This window comes from Scyliorhinus torazame, chromosome 6 (genome assembly GCF_047496885.1).
Source record: "Scyliorhinus torazame isolate Kashiwa2021f chromosome 6, sScyTor2.1, whole genome shotgun sequence".
Taxonomy (NCBI): Eukaryota; Metazoa; Chordata; class Chondrichthyes; order Carcharhiniformes; family Scyliorhinidae; genus Scyliorhinus; species Scyliorhinus torazame.
The window spans coordinates 85756175-85773740 of record NC_092712.1 but is presented as its reverse complement, the minus strand read 5'-3'; the positions used below and the strand labels follow the sequence as shown (position 1 = coordinate 85773740).

The window sequence follows — 17566 nt, the reverse complement described above, 5'->3', positions numbered from 1 at the left end:
TTTCTCAGTATTGTCCAATTTTCCCTGCATTCTTTGCAAGTGTCCATTTTGTAATCGGGACGTGGCCATCCCAGATGGCTACACACCCTCCTTGTGGTCCTCAACGCGAAGCGTGAAGGATCACACTACTGCGTCGTCTTCATCCTCTGACCAATCGGGGCACCCATACTTAGGTTCTACACTGTCCTATCCTATGCAACACAATTTTACCTTAACCATTTTAAATACATTCATTATCATAAAACTCTACGGGGCGCTATGACATTAATACATGCATTACAGAAAAATAAAAAAACTTGAACCTCTAACTATTCTCAATAAACTATCCTCATTCGAACAATCCAAAAATAATCTATACATCTTAACCTGTACAAAATAGCAGCACACAAATTTCTCTGGCCTGGCAGTCAGACACAGAGGTTTACATCTCTTTATTCCACAGAATATGTAAAGAAAAATGGATGCACTTTAATCTGTCCCAATGGGTTCGGGGGTCTGGTGAAATCCGAAAATGGGGGACCTGAACCTGCATACCAGGGTACGAGAGCGATATGCTCTCTTTCACCATTTTCTAACTCTAAATGTTTGCACGATGCTGCAAAGTATCGCCAGCACTAAGAGTGCTTTGACTACATATGAGAGTGAGTACCAGGTGATAAACTTATCACACCAGGTCGTGGTATTGCTAGCTGTCGCGGGGCTAGTTATCTTGGGGTGAGAATCATTTATGGTTTGTGTGGTAGGGGTCAGGGGGGTAGCGTCCGCGCGCAACTGAAGGGATCCCGCTAAGATCCATGTGAACACGAAGGCTGTCTTCATCTTAGTTGGTCTACATCTTTGTCTTCCTCTGGGGTTCCTGAGGTTCCGGAGTTCTGTGACCAGAAGCATAATATCTGTTATTATCTTGCTTAAGATCTTGTATGTCTGTCTATCTGTCCTTTGTTGCCAATTTCCCTTTATAATTGGTCACCATCTGTGTCTCCCTCATTTTTAAAAAAAAAACGAATATTTGGACACTACATCTAAGGAAAATACTGCCGTACTGTGAGCCATCTCGCAGCCTGTGAGATTTACCATCCCAGTGTTTGAGGATGTAAATAGCACAGGGAAGCAGCCTAAGGGTTGCCAAAACCAAACAAAAGAATGTCAAACGTAATGAGCCAAAATGGGGTGCGTATGGGCCGCGGCGGGTAAGACATGGGTGGAATCCCCGGGTAGGACGGTGATCAATGCCGTATGTGCTCTACCCGAGCGTAGTTGACCAGAGGGGGGGTCCTCAGGCAGGGCGGGGACCACTGCTGTTTCTCCACTGCCTGAGCAACTGGCAAGAATGGGTAAGAATGTGGTCGTCGTGGGGGCTTCCGCTCGAATCAGGAGAGTAGCTATGAGTCGTGTTCTGTCGACAAACTAGTTCCTCTGAACTATTGTCTGGGGACAAACTTGTTCCTTTAACAGGCATTGGGCGTCCAAGGCGTGGTGACGTGGGGCCATGAAAACTTTCGGGTTAACGTTAACACTAACGAAAATGGTGCCGGTTCCATCAGAAAGGACACCGTATCTCTCCATCGGTTCCTTTTTTCTCCATCATCTGGACACCTCACTGCTCGATGGCGAACAGGGTCGCAAAGGGATTCATTTGGTGGGAGTCAGACTCTAAGTCATCATCTTCTCCCAGCTGCCAAACTCTTGACTGTAGTAACCGTGCTAAAGCTGCTTGGGGCGAATTGGGGTCCATCTCATTCTGGATGAGCCTGAACGAATTGTCTTGGTGCCAGAATCGTGTGTCGAGGTTGGAGCTACTATGAACATAGAACATAGAACATAGAACAATACAGCGCAGTACAGGCCCTTCGGCCCACGATGTTGCACCGAAACAAAAGCCATCTAACCTACACTATACCATTATCATCCATATGTTTATCCAATAAACTTTTAAATGCCCTTAATGTTGGCGAGTTCACTACTGTAGCAGGTAGGGCATTCCACGGCCTCACTACTCTTTGCGTAAAGAACCTACCCCTGACCTCTGTCCTATATCTATTACCCCTCAGTTTAAGGCTATGTCCCCTCGTGCTAGCCATTTCCATCCGCGGGAGAAGGCTCTCACTGTCCACCCTATCTAACCCTCTGATCATTTTGTATGCCTCTACTAAGTCTCCTCTTAACCTTCTTCTCTCTAACGAAAACAACCTCAAGTCCATCAGCCTTTCCTCATAAGATTTTCCCTCCATACCAGGCAACATCCTGGTAAATCTCCTCTGCACCCGTTCCAAAGCCTCCACGTCCTTCCTATAATGCGGTGACCAGAACTGTACGCAATACTCCAAATGCGGCCGTACCAGAGTTCTGTACAGCTGCAACATGACCTCCTGACTCCGGAACTCAATCCCTCTACCAATAAAGGCCAACACTCCATAGGCCTTCTTCACCACCCTATCAACCTGGGTGGCAACTTTCAGGGATCTATGTACATGGACACCTAGATCCCTCTGCTCATCCACACTTTCAAGAACTTTTCCATTAGCCACATATTCCACATTCCTGTTTTTCCTTCCAAAGTGAATCACCTCACACTTCTCTACATTAAACTCCATATGCTTCAATCCGTAATCGTCGGGCGGTGGGTCTGGGTCAGGGGCTTTGATATATGTAATCTCAAAGGGGTCAGTGGAATCATGCTCGGATTCGCTGGGAGTGGGGCCTGGTACATGGGTATAGTTGTAACGTGGTGTGCTGTGGCTGTCATCATCTTGGTTGCTATCACTGTCGCTGCTGGTTGAGGGAAGGGAGAGGCGGAGTCGTGTCTCTGGGGGCGGAGTTGAAGTCGTGTCTGAGGGCGGGCTGGTGTGGTTGGGGGAGGGTAGGAATACGTCATCTGCGGGTGGGGCGTGATAGTCTGCTGCTGCGAGCAGGATGTGGTGTGTGTGGTTATTCTGCGAGCCATAAGCCTTGAGCTGGTTTATATGGAACCACGCAGACTTACCATTGGGATATGTAATTTTGTATACTGAGTGGCTGACTTTGTCCGAAATGGAGTACGGTCTGGAAAATTTTGGGGAAAGGAATGGAATGGGGTTGTAAAGGGAAAGCATAACTTGTTGCCCCCTACTGTAAACTCAGTGGCGTGTACTGTTTTGTCGAAACAAGCCTTGCTGTTTCTTTCTGGTTCCAAGTCTCACAGCTGCTGCGAGTTGGGCTGCCTTTATGTTCGCTAACAATTATTTAACCGCATTTTCATGCGTGAGGGCTGTAACTGCGGGGCTGGCCAAGTCCAGTCCTAATAAATACTCAGTGCCTTTCATGGGGCGTCCGATCATGAGGGTATGGGGGGTGTATCCTGTGGACTTGTATACTGTGTTTATTAAAAACATTAAAGCAAATGGGAGTACTGAATCCCAGGTGCTGTTATTCTGCTGTACCATTTTCCTGAGGGTGGCTTTCAATGTCCTATTCATCCGCTCTACAATACCACTTGACTGGGGGTGGTATGTAATGTGAAACTTTTGTCGAATGCCGACAATCGTGAGGACGTTTTTCATTACACGTCCAGTGAAATAGGAGCCTTGATCGGACTCTATACTGCGTGGGAGGCCCCATCTTGTAAAGATGTGGTGTGTTAATATTTTAGCCGTTGTCTTGGCCATATTAGTTTGTGATGGAAATGCTTCCACCCATTTTGTGAAGGTGTCCATGACCACCAACACATACTTGTAACCATTTCTGCACGGGGGTAGGGGTCCTATATAATCTATCTGGAGATTTCTCCAGGGTCCATTAACGGGGCGGGTATGACTAAATTGAGCCTTTTTTGCATATCTGTCCGGATTATTTTGGGCACAGATTAAGCAATTCTCTATGTAATGCGTTACATCAGTTTTTAAATCAGGCCACCAACAGAGCGGTCTGAGGTGGGCTAGGGTGGGTTCAATACCTTGGTGTCCATGATTGTCATGGGACTGACAAATGATCTGGTTCCTGTCCTGGCTGGGAACTATATAAATGCCATCCTTTAAAATCACACCATCATGCGTGGTTATTGCGTTTTTGTATTTATCATACAGGGCTGGAAAGGCTCCCTTTAAAACATCCCTGAGTTTCTCGTCCTCTTTCTGTACCTTCGCTAAATCCTGAATATTGGTCTGTGAGACCTGAACTGCGAGTACTGGGGTGCTTTCGGGGGGGTTCCAAAAATAACCATGCCTGGAGCCTGCCTTTGCTAGGGCGTCTGCTTTAACGTTACCGGGGGGGAAGAACGGTGATGACTGCGAACCTTAATTATTCCATATTTCCTATCCTTCGCTGTCTCCAAGATATGGCAGAGTAATGGGGCTGAGGGTAGGGGTTTATCGTCCGCGGAAACAAATCCTCTTGTTTCCCAGAGTGGTAGGAACTCTGTCAAACTATTACAGACATACAAGCTGTCCGAATAGATGTCTGCAGGGGTCGGGAACGAGGTCGGGGTGGTCTACAATATAAGCGAGTGCTGCCAGTTCTGCTGCCTGCGAGCCTAAGTGCCCTGGCAACTTTAATGCAATCTCATCTAGGGTGCGTCCCTGCGCGTCCTCTACGTAAATACCGCAACCGGTAATTCTCTTTCCATTCAACACTGTGGAGGAGCCATCCACATAAATCTTCAGGGGTGCGCACGTGTCTGTGGGCTGGGGTCTCTGGGGTGTACTATCTGTTTTCCTGGGAGTTGTTTTGGGAATAAATGGGCCTGTGTTATGTTTTATGGTGATGATCTCACATTCATGAGGGGTGCCTGCATACTGCAAATTATCGGCAAGGAAGGTGTGTGTCTTGGTTCCTTTCACTGTGATATCCTGTCCCTGTAAAAGAAGGGTCCAATGGGCTGCGCAGATTTGGCTGACTGTGCCATCCTGTGCCGTCTAACAATAGTTCTGTCGGGGTGTGTTCTGTGAGGATGGTGATGGGGTTGAGTCCTGTAATGTAGGTGAAGTATTGTACTGCCCAAAAAACTGCGAGCAGGTGCCTTTCACAGGCAGAAAATCCTTGCTCGACGGGGTCTAACAAGCGTGAGGCGTATGCTATGGGGCGTAATTGGTCATGGCGTTTCTGGAGGAGTACGGCCGAAAGGGTTCGGTCGGTGCTTGCAACTTCGATTGCATATGGGGAAAGTGGATCTGGGACCTGTAGTGCGGGGGCTGTGCTGAGTGCTCTTTTTAAAGCGTCCACGGCATCTGTATGCTGTGGAAGCCATTCCCAAGGTGCCTGCTTCTTGAGAAGGTCGGAAAGGGGCGCTGCTTTAGTGGCAAAACCGTCAATATGGTTTCGGCAGTAGCCAACCAGTCCTAAAAATGACCGGAGGGCTGAGACATTGTGGGGAAGGGGCAATTTGACGATTGAGTCAATTCTCTTTTGCTCGGTCTCGCGTTTACCATGAGTGATCACTGTTCCCAAGTAAATCACTTTCTCTTTCAAAATCTGGGCCTTCTTGGGGTTGACTTTACAACCAATTTCTTTTAGGAGTGCTAGGAGTTCGGCGAGAAGCGAAATGTGCTCTCCCTTTGTGTCTGTCTGTAGTAACAAGTCATCTCCGTACTGGACCAGACAATCGGGTCGGGAAAATTTTGCTAATCCATTTGCCAGCTGTCGGTGGAAAATGGAGGGGGAGTTGTGGAAGCCTTGTGGAAGGCACGTCCACGTGTACTGTTGCCCTTGGAATGTAAAGACGAACTTGTACTGGCAAGCTTTAGCCAATGGAATGGCCCAAAAGCCGTTACTAATGTCCAAAACCGAAAAAAAATTTGACTGGAGTCCCTGTTTGAGCATGGTCTCGGGAGTCATGGCTACGGTGGGGGCTGCTGCTGGGGTTACTTTGTTCAGTTCCCGGTAATCAATGGTCAGTCGCCATGATCCATCCGGTTTCCTGATGGGCCAAATCGGTGTGTTGTTTGTGGAGGCTACTGATCTGAGTACGCCTTGATCCAACAAACTCTCTATTACTTTGGAGATTTCTCCCTCTGCTTCCTGGGGAAATCCGTACTGGTTCTGGGGTTTGGGGTCGGGACCTGTAATGTTCACAAAGCCAGTCAAATTGCCACAGTCATGCTTGTGCTGTGCAAATGATGCTTTATGTTCCTGCAGGACTGCCCTAACTTGTTTGTCTGCACTAATGGCTCGAGGGTTCAACCAGAAGTCTCCTACTGAGCTAATGCTGTTTACATATTCTCCTACTGTGAGCGTGGCGGGGGCTCATGCTGCCTTTGCCATTTTCCAAACACATTTGTTAACTGGGTCAAAGGAAAGATTATGGGAGCTCATGAAATCGATCCCAAGGATAAGTTCTGCTGTCTGGGGCAGATCAATTAAAATTATGGGGTGCTTAGTTGTGATGTTCCCTATTTGTATTGCTACAGGGGCTGTGATGTGTCCCTGTTGTAAATGGCCTGTAAAACCGCTGAGTGTGATGGTGTCTATTGTGGGCCACGTGTCTCGCTGGAACATCGTGGAGGAATTGAGTGTGGTGTGGGACCCTCCTGTGTCCCAAAGAAATTCTACGGGTTGTCCCCGAACTTTGCCTGCCACTACCAGTCTACCGGACTTGTCCCAAACGGTGTCGCAGACCCAAATTGGGGAGCCTGAACACCGTCAGTTGGTGCCGTTCATGTCTGCATTCTCTGAACGGGCGCTATTGCTATGGAACGGCTTTGCCCTATTCCTGTTTAGGGTGCCTGTCTGTTGGCTTCTCTGCTGCTTTTGGGGCGCGTTGCACTCTCGTGCGAAGTGTCCTAGCTGCCCACAATTGTAACATTCCTGAGCTTTTGGGCTGAGGTGGGCTGTTCCTGCCCTCATTTACCCATGCGGGATTCTGGTGCGCTTTAACTGGGTTCATCTCTGGCCTGCTCTTCATCGGGTGTTATAAATACGGTTTTGCCTGTAATTGATTGCTCCCAAGCGCAGGACAATCTCTTCAAAACCCATTTTTCATTGTGGGCCTCATCTGAGGGGTCATAATTTGCGCAAGCTTTTCGTCCTGTGTCTGTGGCCATATTATCTGGGGACAAATGGGCGTGGGCTAACTCTCCGAAAACTGTAGTGAAGTGAATCCACAAGCGTCCAGCAAACGCTGTGGGGTGCTCGGTCTTCTTTTGCCGACACTTATTTAGGCCTTCTACAGGGTCTCCTCTGGTAAAGCCGATCGCATCAAGGATCGCAGTGTGCATCTCTTGGAGTGTGCCTCCTCCAACATTCTGTGGGTCGGGAAGGGCTGCCACGACTGAAGGGTCGAGGCTTAAAACTGTGAGCTTCACTTGCTCCTTTTCATCCAGGCCGTACATGGTAGCCTGCTGTTTGACTTTAGCGAAAAATTGGTGGGGGTCTGAAGTGGGAAGGAACGGTATAATTTTTCCACACGCGTCCCGTAATTAGGTCACGGTTAACGGGGTTGTGTAAAGGAAATATCCTTCTCCTTCTCCTGCGGCCCTGCGATGTGTGGTTACAGGGTTCATGGGGGTATGATCTGCCTGTTCGGTTGGGGGTTGGGGCGCCTTCCTTTTCTGGGGGTTTTCCTGCGTACATGTCCCATGTATGTATCTATGGGCAGTCGTGTTTAATTCCTGCCAGTCAGGGCCGTTTTCATGATCTAATTGTGGTCCAAACGTGCTTTGAAACCCATTTTGAACGGAAAGCAGAGATTGCAATTCTGCAATTTGCTTCCGGCACTTTGCGTGGTCTACAGAGCTCTGCCTTTGTTCCGTCGTGGAATTATGGAGTGCTCGTAGGGCTGCTTTCAGATCATTGCATTGTTTCTGCAATTTCTCAACTTGCTGTTCTGTCTCTTGTCTTACCAAGACCGCACGTTGCGTGTCCTGATAGGCCTTATCATATTGCGTCTGAAAACTGTTCAAATGTGCGAGACAAGACTGATGTGCCCCCTTGGCATCATCCACCTCTCTGTCTCTTGCTGCTAACTGCTCGATTAAATCTCTATTCTCCTTCTCTACTTCGCTCACGTCTACCTCACTACTTCTGTCTCTCTCCTCTATCTCTCTACGGAGCGTCCTAATGACCTCCTCTATGCCTCGCAATTGTGCCAAGCAGGTCACGATTGCCATCGGCTTTCGAGCTTTCCCTAAGCTCTTCTTGTGGATCTCTGACAGATTCTCCCACCAAGTATGCCCTATACTCCCGGGACCTGTTTCCTCATTATCGCAGAATTCACTCCAAAGGGGTCATCCTTTCCCTTTGAGATATTTCCTGATCTCATCTTCCCAAATGGGGCACTGTCCCACTCTACTGGTCGCTGCGACCTCGAATTCCTGGGGGTTCATAAGGCGTTCCATTGCCTTCATTGCCATTTTCTCTATCTCGGTCTTCTACGGAATTTGGAATAGGGGGTGATAAAGTGGTGATGTAAACACGGGTACGGCTTATGCTAATTTCCGACCTACAAAACTCCCGACAGTTTTACGCAACAAAATCTCTCAGGTTTACCTTATGTCCCTGTTAGTACGCATGCATTAACACACTTCCAAATCTCAGAGGCTTGATCAGTACGGTTCTTACGCTTGTGGTTTTTCTGTTTCCAATTGGATCCTCAATTCAAATTTTGGGTTCTCTCGGAGTGGTTAGGCCATTTCTAAGTCGATTCCCATCAGATGTCGCCAGTAAATGTTGCTCTCTTTGGTGTTGTCTCTTAATTTTCTCTGTTTAATTACGTTTACTCAAGAGTCACCAGGTATCTTTCGACACCGCCACAAGGTTCAGAACCGAATACTGATCAAAGACTCGATACACCAGTTAGTAAGTTCAAAAGCAATGCTCATTTATTTACACACAGTCAAATCTACTCATGCATAAATTCAACAAACTAAACTATCACGATTAATAAAGCCTATACTGAGCTTCGGGTGCCCTCTCAGTCAGAGGAACAATGGCCGTTGCTCGGTTCTGAGGCTGCTGGGTTGAGCTGTTGACAGGATAGCAACTAGGAGCATCTATCTCGTAGCGTGCATTGCCTTGGAACTTACTTGGTCTGGCGTAGCTGCTCGGCTGGTCTCTCTCTTCGCTGAGAACCAAGGCCAAAGAAGAAAGATTCTCCCTTGGGGAATACCTTTTCTACCTAAAAGGGCTTCGCCCGCTTTTGGGCGGGCCTTGAACTTGGCCTCAATTAATTGGGCCTTTCCCAATCATTCGTATTGATCTTCCTCCAATAGAGGGGTGGGTTCCCTGGTTGCTGGGCGTGTCCTAGGTGGCCGTTGGTTTGCTTTAGTTTGAGTCTCCTCTGGCGCCGGGGTGTCTGCCTTGACATTGTTTATCTAAATGTTTCCATTTTGTCCCTGGAGATAGCTCATTAGTATGTAAATGGCTTAGCAGTTTCTGTCCTGTCTGAGAGCTAAGGCTGTAATCAACAGACAGACCTTGCACCTGCTTGTTTCTCAGTATTGTCCAATTTTCCCTGCATTCTTTGCAAGTGTCCATTTTGTAATCGGGACGTGGCCATCCCAGCTGGCTACACATTAGCTGCGATAAATATTTGGAATATCTGTTCAAATCTTTTCCAGTCATAACTTAAATTTCCGGTTGTTCCCAGCTGCCCTAGAGGTCCAATGAGTCCCATAGTTAGTCGTCGAGGATCCATTTGCTGCGAAGTCTTCCACAGTCGAATGTCCAGTCTTCTCTTTTTCTTCTCTTTTTGTCCAACCTAATCTAACTAGTTCTGTTAAAGCCACTCAACTGGTAAAATGTGTTGTTCCTTGTCTCTAAATAAAGCTCGTTGTCTTAAAGTTGAAGTAGATGCTTTATTGTCAGTTCGTTCTCTCTTCAGCCCTTAACTTAATGTTAAATCTGAGCTGCCTGCCTGTTCTGCTCCCAGCTGCCGTTCTTGTGAAGTGCCCTCCAACTTCCTGTCTCTCTCTATTTATACCTCTCCCGTGCTCCCTCTGGTGCTTGCTCAGTTGTATTGCATCTACATTGACCCCTTGCATATACACAGATCACTAAACATTTCAAACTCCATGTTCATCTTTCAGGTGATTGTGAGATGGCTGTTTGTGGGGGAGTGAGCTGCATCATTGAACCAAGAGTCAATGTAGCACTTAGCAAAGCAAAGATGATATCACCAGATGGAATGAGCAAGCCATTTTCCAGCGACGGTAATGGGTACGGAAGGGGAGAAGGTTGTGGAATTCTTCTGTTGAAGAAGCTTGCAAAGGTAATGCATAATTATCACACCTGTTTCTCTCCATTTTTATCCAGAATATGCACTTAAATATTGATATTTATTCCAATATCTATCATTAAATTGCCATATCCATTAATCTTGTTAACAGGCACAGAAGGACCATGATCATATTTGGGGAGTAATAGTCCATAGTGCAGTCAATCAGGATGGTCGGACAGTCACACCCATCACCAGACCCTCAAAAACACAACAAGAAGAGTTATTGAGAAGTATTTACCCCAGAAATGTTGACCCATCAGAGGTTCACTACATGGAGGCTCATGGAACCGGAACACCAGCTGGTGATCCTACAGAAGCAGCCAGCATATCAAATATCCTTGGGCAATCCAGGCATCCAAACCTACCTCCACTTATCATGGGTTCTGTCAAAGGAAACATTGGCCACACAGAGTCCGCTGCAGGAGCAGCAGGTTTAATTAAAGTGCTCCTCATGATGTATCATGGAAAAATTGTGCCATCACTCCACTACTCTGAGGAGAATTCAAGCATCAATGCAAAAGCTTTGAATCTACATATTCCTACCAGTGTGAAACAATGGAATGAAAGTTGGATGAAACAGAAGATGGCAGGGGTCAATTCATTTGGTTTTGGGGGAACAAATGCTCATGTAGTAGTAAGGGAGTACCGGCAGGATTCTGTACATAACTGTGCACAAAAACCATTCGAGATATTTGTGCTTTCAGCTGCCTCCCAGAATTCCATTCAGATGATGCTAAAAGACACAAGTCACCAAATAAAGGAAAATGGTGACATTGTGCTCCAGAACCTGGCATATACATCTGCCTGCAGAAGAAGCCACAAAAATAACAGATACAGAAAAGCATTTGTGGCATCTTCTCTCAGTCATCTGCAGCAGCAGCTTAAATCAGCCACAAATACTGACGTAACTCCGGTAAAGACAGGGGTAAAGCTAGTATTTGTATTTTGTGGCAATGGTGTTTTATATCGAGGTATGTGCAAACAATTTCTACAAACAGAAGCAAAGTTCAGGTCACAAATTGAAGAGATAGAACGAATACTCAAACCATACACAAACATCAAATTGCTAGATTTAATTCAAGACGACTGTGCCGACTTCACAAAACCAGACGTAGCACAGCCGGTGCTATTTGCCATTCAGATGGCAATTGTGTCTCTTTTGAAGTTTTGGGGAGTGCAGCCAGATGTTACCATTGGTCATTCTGTTGGGGAAGTTGCTGCAGCTCATTGTGCTGGGATACTTTCACTACAAGATGCTGTAAAGGTGCTTTACCACCGAAGTGTATTACAGTCGACAGTAACAGGAGGGAGAATGTTGGTGGTTAGCAATTTACCCCTGTCAACAGTGTCAGACAAACTTGATTCATATTCAGGGAGATTGTGCATTGCTGCATTCAATAGTCCTTCATCATGTACAGTGTCAGGTGACTCGAAAGCAGTGGACGAACTGCACACAGAATTGTCCCGTTCATTTGGTGACAGAAATGTATTCCTTCATATTTTAGATGTTCCGGCAGCATATCACAGTCACTTAATGGAACCAATTTTAAAACAGGTGGAAGTCAACATAGGCAACTTAGAAAAACATGAAACAGAGACAAAAGTAATTTCCACTGTTACTGGACAACTGGTTTCAAGGGGTGACTGTGTCACAGGGGAATATTGGGCCAGAAATATTCGCAATCCTGTTGCTTTTGAACAAGCTATAAGAACTGCAGTTGCAGAGGTGAAAAATGCTGTGTTTGTAGAAATAGGTCCAAGAAGGGCCTTACAAAGGTACATCAAAGAAATTGTAGGGCATGACGCTCTGGTTCTTCCCACAGTACAGCCAGAGAGGGATTATGAAACACTGATTTCAGTTTTATCAAAACTATTTGAACTAGGGTACAATCCTGACTGGAAAAATATGTATGTAGGATGTGAGACTGCTCCAACATTGTATCCTTGCTACAAATTTGATCGTACCAAACTTCAGGTCAATTTTGAAGATTTGAGGCAAAGGAATGAAAATGCAGCATCTACCACACACCCCTTCCTCTGCAGTTCAAACAGAGATGGCAAGGAATTCAACTACAACCTAACACCAGCAACAGTGCCATATATATTGGAGCACAGAAACAACAATGTCCCTATATTACCTGGCTCTATTCACGTGGAGCTTGGCATAGCATCGGCCCTGGCAAGTATTAAGCCAAAGATACCACTCAGTTTGTGTCAAATCAGTATTACTTTTTTGAATCCCCGTATTGTGCAAGCAAACGCAACTGAGCTCAAGGTACAACTTATCAAGGAAGACAAAGTGTCCAAGTTTGTGGTTTTTGAATCTTCTGCCACGTATGCAAAGGGAGAGATTCGTCAAGTACCGGAATGCATCGTTGAAGAAAATATTATCGCTCTTCAACATATTTTGCAACGGGCCAAGGAAAAGATAAAGGCAGAAGACATCTATGACAAGCTCTCCTCTTTAGGTTTCCAATATGGTTCAGTTTTCAGACACCTTGGGGATGTGTTCTGTGGGGATGAATTAAAGGAAGCTATAACATGTATTAAGGTACCTGATGAAATTGTGCTGCAGATGCACGATTACCACATTCATCCAGTCATTTTAGATTATTATATGCAAATGACAGCTGTCGTAACAATGAAAATGTCAAATTCTGGAGCAGGATTCCCGACATCCGTAGGGAGTTTGACAATATGCCGACCAATGCAACAGGAAATGATGATGTATATGAGGACATGTAATAGTACTGCAGAATTTTATGAGGTCTCCGGGGGGTTTACAGATACAAAGGGAGCCCTCATTGCAGAACTAAAACATGTCAGAATTACATATCTTAGCAAACAGAATTCTGCAGAATTGAAAGACTATTTTTACCAGAATAACTGGGAGGAAATACTTCATCTTCCCAAAAGTATAGATCATCCTTCTGCCCCCAAATTGTTGGTCTTTGCAGATAACTGTGGAATTGCTGGTCGCCTTCAAAAGTACTTGCACAAGCAGTCCTCATATATTCCTTACCAAGAACCTAAGACATTGATGGACACAGAAATTACACAGGTTCTAAGGCAGCACAATATAAATGATTTGAGCAGCTTTGATGAAGTGTTATTCATGTGGGGGATGCAAAACCTAACTGACCAGAACAGCAAAGCAGTGGTGGAGCATATTAGCAGCTGCTGTGAGATTTACCGTCAACTCCTTCAACTAGTTCAAGGGGAAAATTCCACAAAGTCTATCAGAACAATCACATTCAGGACATCAGACAAAACAATAGATCAGATCACGGCAGGCTTTGCGTTATGGGGCATGACCAGATCATGTGCCGCAGAACTTCAAGATGTTACTTTTCACCTGATTGACATCAGTTCTGCCGTTGATGCAGATATTGGGGCATTAGCAAATGCAATTACCTTGCCTGACAATTATCCCGAAGTAATGATTAGGCGAGGAAAGCTGTATACAGGCCACATCACACGGATGCCCAATAAAATGTCTGATAATGTCCACAGCACGGTTCCTTACTCTGGTTTTGAAAATGTTAGTTTCCAAACATTGGATCCCTACAAAGTTGCAAATTTCCATGCAACACCACAGCAAGGGAAAGTGAATAAGCCAACAAAACAAACTGTGCATATTAAAATTGATAAAATTTGCATCCATTCATCAGATTACTTTCCAATCAGTGTATCAGAAATGCACTTTGGACAGACAATGTACTGGAACAAATCAATGACAGAGGGGCACAAACTACTTGCTCTAGATTTCAGTGGCACAGTCACAGCAGTCAGCAGTGATGTAAAGACATGTAAAATAGGAGATCACGTTGCTGCATGTTACCCAGTTGCAGCACTTTCCACAGTCACGCTTTCTGCATCTGTTTGTTACAAGAGCAGTAAGATTCCACTGTTGAAGCAGACACCATGTATTTCATACTTTGTCCTTGCATGGGAAATACTGCATAACATTTTGCCTCGCGTTAAATATCACAAACGTTTGCTAATTGTTTCCATGGAGCCAGAATCATGTCTGATTAAAGTGCTGTCCATGGCAGCCAATGGTTTGGGGTGGAGAGTTCAGATTGAATCTCATGACTTTTCACCTGCTTTTACTCATTCTGATGCATTGCTTTTCCTGCCCCCTATTAATACATCTTTAATTGCAAAGTATGTCAACAGTTTTTCTGCTAAACATGTTGTTGTTCTATTTGACAACAACCAGGTGTTTCATACTTCTCAAAACATTGCTGGTTGTGAAAAGGACGATGTTTATGTTCACGTTTTGCAGGTAGCTAACATATTTCAGAAGGGATATCTTACAAAATCTGCGTGTGATATTTACAAGTGGATGAGATTAATGCATTTGGAAAGAAAACTGCTTGATTTACCAAAAGTTGATTTTCAGCAAGTGATCTCTGATGTGGATGAATGCAGGGCAGAATCATACTTTACCTGCAAAGCTGTTTCAATTGTTGACCTGAAGAGCGCGCAGGCACCAAATAGTAGGATGTCACAGATACAAGTATATCACAGCCAAAAGCAACTTTTTAGAAGTGATGCTGCATATATAGTGACAGGGGGACTTACAGGGCTTGGCTTCCTCACAGTAAATTTCATTGCCAAACATGGTGGTGGATATGTCATTGTTCTGTCAAGAAGCACTCCATCTAATGAGAAGCAGGGAGAATTTAGAAATCTCTGGAATCAGTTTGGGACTAGGGTAACTAGCATGGCCTGTGACATTTCAGTGCTGTCGGATGTTGAGAAAGCCATCAATGCCTTTCATGACATTTTTCCAAAGATTGCAATTAAAGGAGTTTTTCACAGTGCTGTTGTATTGCATGATGGCCTTCTTCAAAGTCTAAATCAAACATTGTTTGAAAAAGTTCTGAATCCCAAAATTGCAGGTGTCCTGAATCTTCACTATACAACACAGTCCCTCCAGTTGGACTACTTTGTATGTTACTCCTCAATTGCATCATTTAGTGGGAATTCTGCCCAGTCAAACTATTCTGCAGCAAACTCATTTCTTGATTTCTTTGTCCACTATCGGAGAAACCAAGGGCTTGTAGGGCAATCTTTAAACTGGGGTGCGTTAAACCTCGGCCTGTTACTCAATAAGGACAGCACCCAAAGATTTCTCGAATCGAAAGGGATAATGACACTGGAAGTTTCAGAAATTTCTGAATGCCTTGAACACTGCTTGGTATTGAACAGTCCACAACAAGCTGTCTGTAAATTCAATTTCTCGAATTTATATCAGAATGTTGTCTCTCAGAATCAATTTCTCAAAGCACGATTCCTTTCACTTGTACAGGATGAAATCAGTAAAACACAGCTCATCCAACAGCAGGTTTTACCGAGTAATTCAGCAATGACACCTGAGCAGTATGTCATTGCATTGTTGTCTGATGTCAGTAATACTGACCCTGCAGAGTTTACGAAAGAATCATATCTTTCCAGTTTTGGCCTTGATTCCATGCTCAGTATGACAGTGCAGAATCGTATTTATCAGGAAAAAAACATCAACTTGCCACTCGTAACGTTTCTTGATCCAAAGACAACAATACATACTGTAGTGTCACTGCTGGAAGAGAAAACTGCTGTTCAACCACACTTTGGAAAACCAACTCTGCCACTGAACACATCTTTGAGTGATACACTTGAAGAGCTCACCCGGTTATAAAATAATTACTATCAACGGCACTGACGAGAAGAAAGTACTTTCCATGTCTAAAAATCGGAATGCTTTTCCAGCAATTCCCAAACAGTTAGACACAGCGTCTAGATTCTGAATCCTATATTACTCAAATAATGATCTGGACATTAGTTCATGATTAAATATAAATATTTCAACCAAGGTATTTGCAGAAGTTTGCCATGGTGACAAGTTCATGGAAACCTCAGATTCTGAGAGTCAGTCAGGTCTTGATGGCTTATTGTTCAATAGAAGGTGATTAATTGGTGATATGGTAGATTAGCTATATTCTTTGTTAATTAACTCCTTTCTGTATTATAGGAAATGCTCACAACTAATGAGAACTGAACAGTAAATCATTCACCTGCAGTGCCTGTGACTCAATATGATTGCATGGAATGATAGTATATTTCAAATATTTTCCATTTGGATGTTCTATCCTGTAAATAATGAAATGCACAATATGTTTTTTAACACTGTTCATCACTTGGGAATATTTTCACTAAATGTTAAGGCTTTGTTTGATTCTTGCTGGCTTATTGCTTATTAGGAGGTGATTAATTGGTGACATGGTAGATTAGCTATATTCTTTGTTAATTAGCTTATTTTATTGTTTTCTTTCTATATTAGAGGAAATGCTCACAACTAATGAGAACTGAACAGTAAATCATTCACCTGCAGTGCCTATGAATAACTATGATTGCTTGGAATGATAGTATAATTCAAATATTTTCCATTAGGATGTTCCAAAATGTAAATAATGAAGTGCACAATATGTTTCTAACACTATTCATCACTTGGGAACATTTTCACTAAATGTTCAGACTTTGTTTGATTGTTACTGTGGAATTCTAGCTGAACATGTTATAATTTTCTTAATTAAAGGGCAAAGTTGAACTATTTTGTTATTTATGGTGTATATGGATGTAACTGTTAATGTTCTTATCAAACTGTCCTGCAATAAAACATTTGACTATTGGAAATACAACTGAATACTAATACAGTCTTATGATTATTCAGTTAAGGCCAGTATTGGATGGTTTGAGGTCGGTTTGGTTGGGAAACAGATTTCTCACATCGAAAACCCCCACCCAACCCAAACCCACCTGTTCTCTCAGTTAATATTCAGTCCAGGGTCCCTGTGCAAATTGCACTTCCATCAGGGCTGGTAGAAGAAGCTTCCAGTCAAAGCAGACAGTTGATTCATTTACAATATGTTAATAATATGGAAGTGCCATTTTGACCTCTTTCAAATCTTCTCCCAAAATCAATACCACGTCAATGACAACAGAAAATAATCTTCACCACCCAAGAATCAAAGTTATTTATCAGCACAAGTAAAATTGATGCACAAGGATAGTTCTTACAAAAGCACCTAAATAATAGTGCTACACTTTCTGTAGTAGCACTGTTGCTTCTTACTTTAGCCTTAGTTTAATTGCTCTTGTTCTATCACCTTTGCTCTTGAGTCGCCAGGTATCTTTCTGATATGGCCACGTGGTTCAAGTAATGATCAATAATCCAACACACCGCTTAGCAAGAGTTAAATCAACGCACATTTATTATATACAGTAATCAATACTTATGCATAAATTCTACTTCTAAGCTACTTCCTACAATTAACAGGCCAATACTTGACTTTGGAAATGGCCCACCAGGTCAGGGAAACGAATGGCCTTTCG

The 17566-nt window shown here is 44.1% G+C and overlaps 1 protein-coding gene across 1 annotated transcript in view; it reads left to right on the top strand.

Moving 5' to 3' along the window:
- LOC140424871 (phthioceranic/hydroxyphthioceranic acid synthase-like) overlaps positions 1-16872 on the top strand; it is a 31888-nt gene extending 15016 nt beyond the window's left edge. Inside the window, exons 3-4 of the mRNA XM_072508409.1 lie at positions 9996-10177; positions 10296-16872. Coding sequence (XP_072364510.1) covers positions 9996-10177; positions 10296-15872 — 5759 coding nt within the window. The 3' untranslated portion in view covers positions 15873-16872. The remainder of the gene's footprint in view (positions 1-9995; positions 10178-10295) is intronic.
- The last annotated feature ends 694 nt before the right edge of the window (positions 16873-17566 follow it).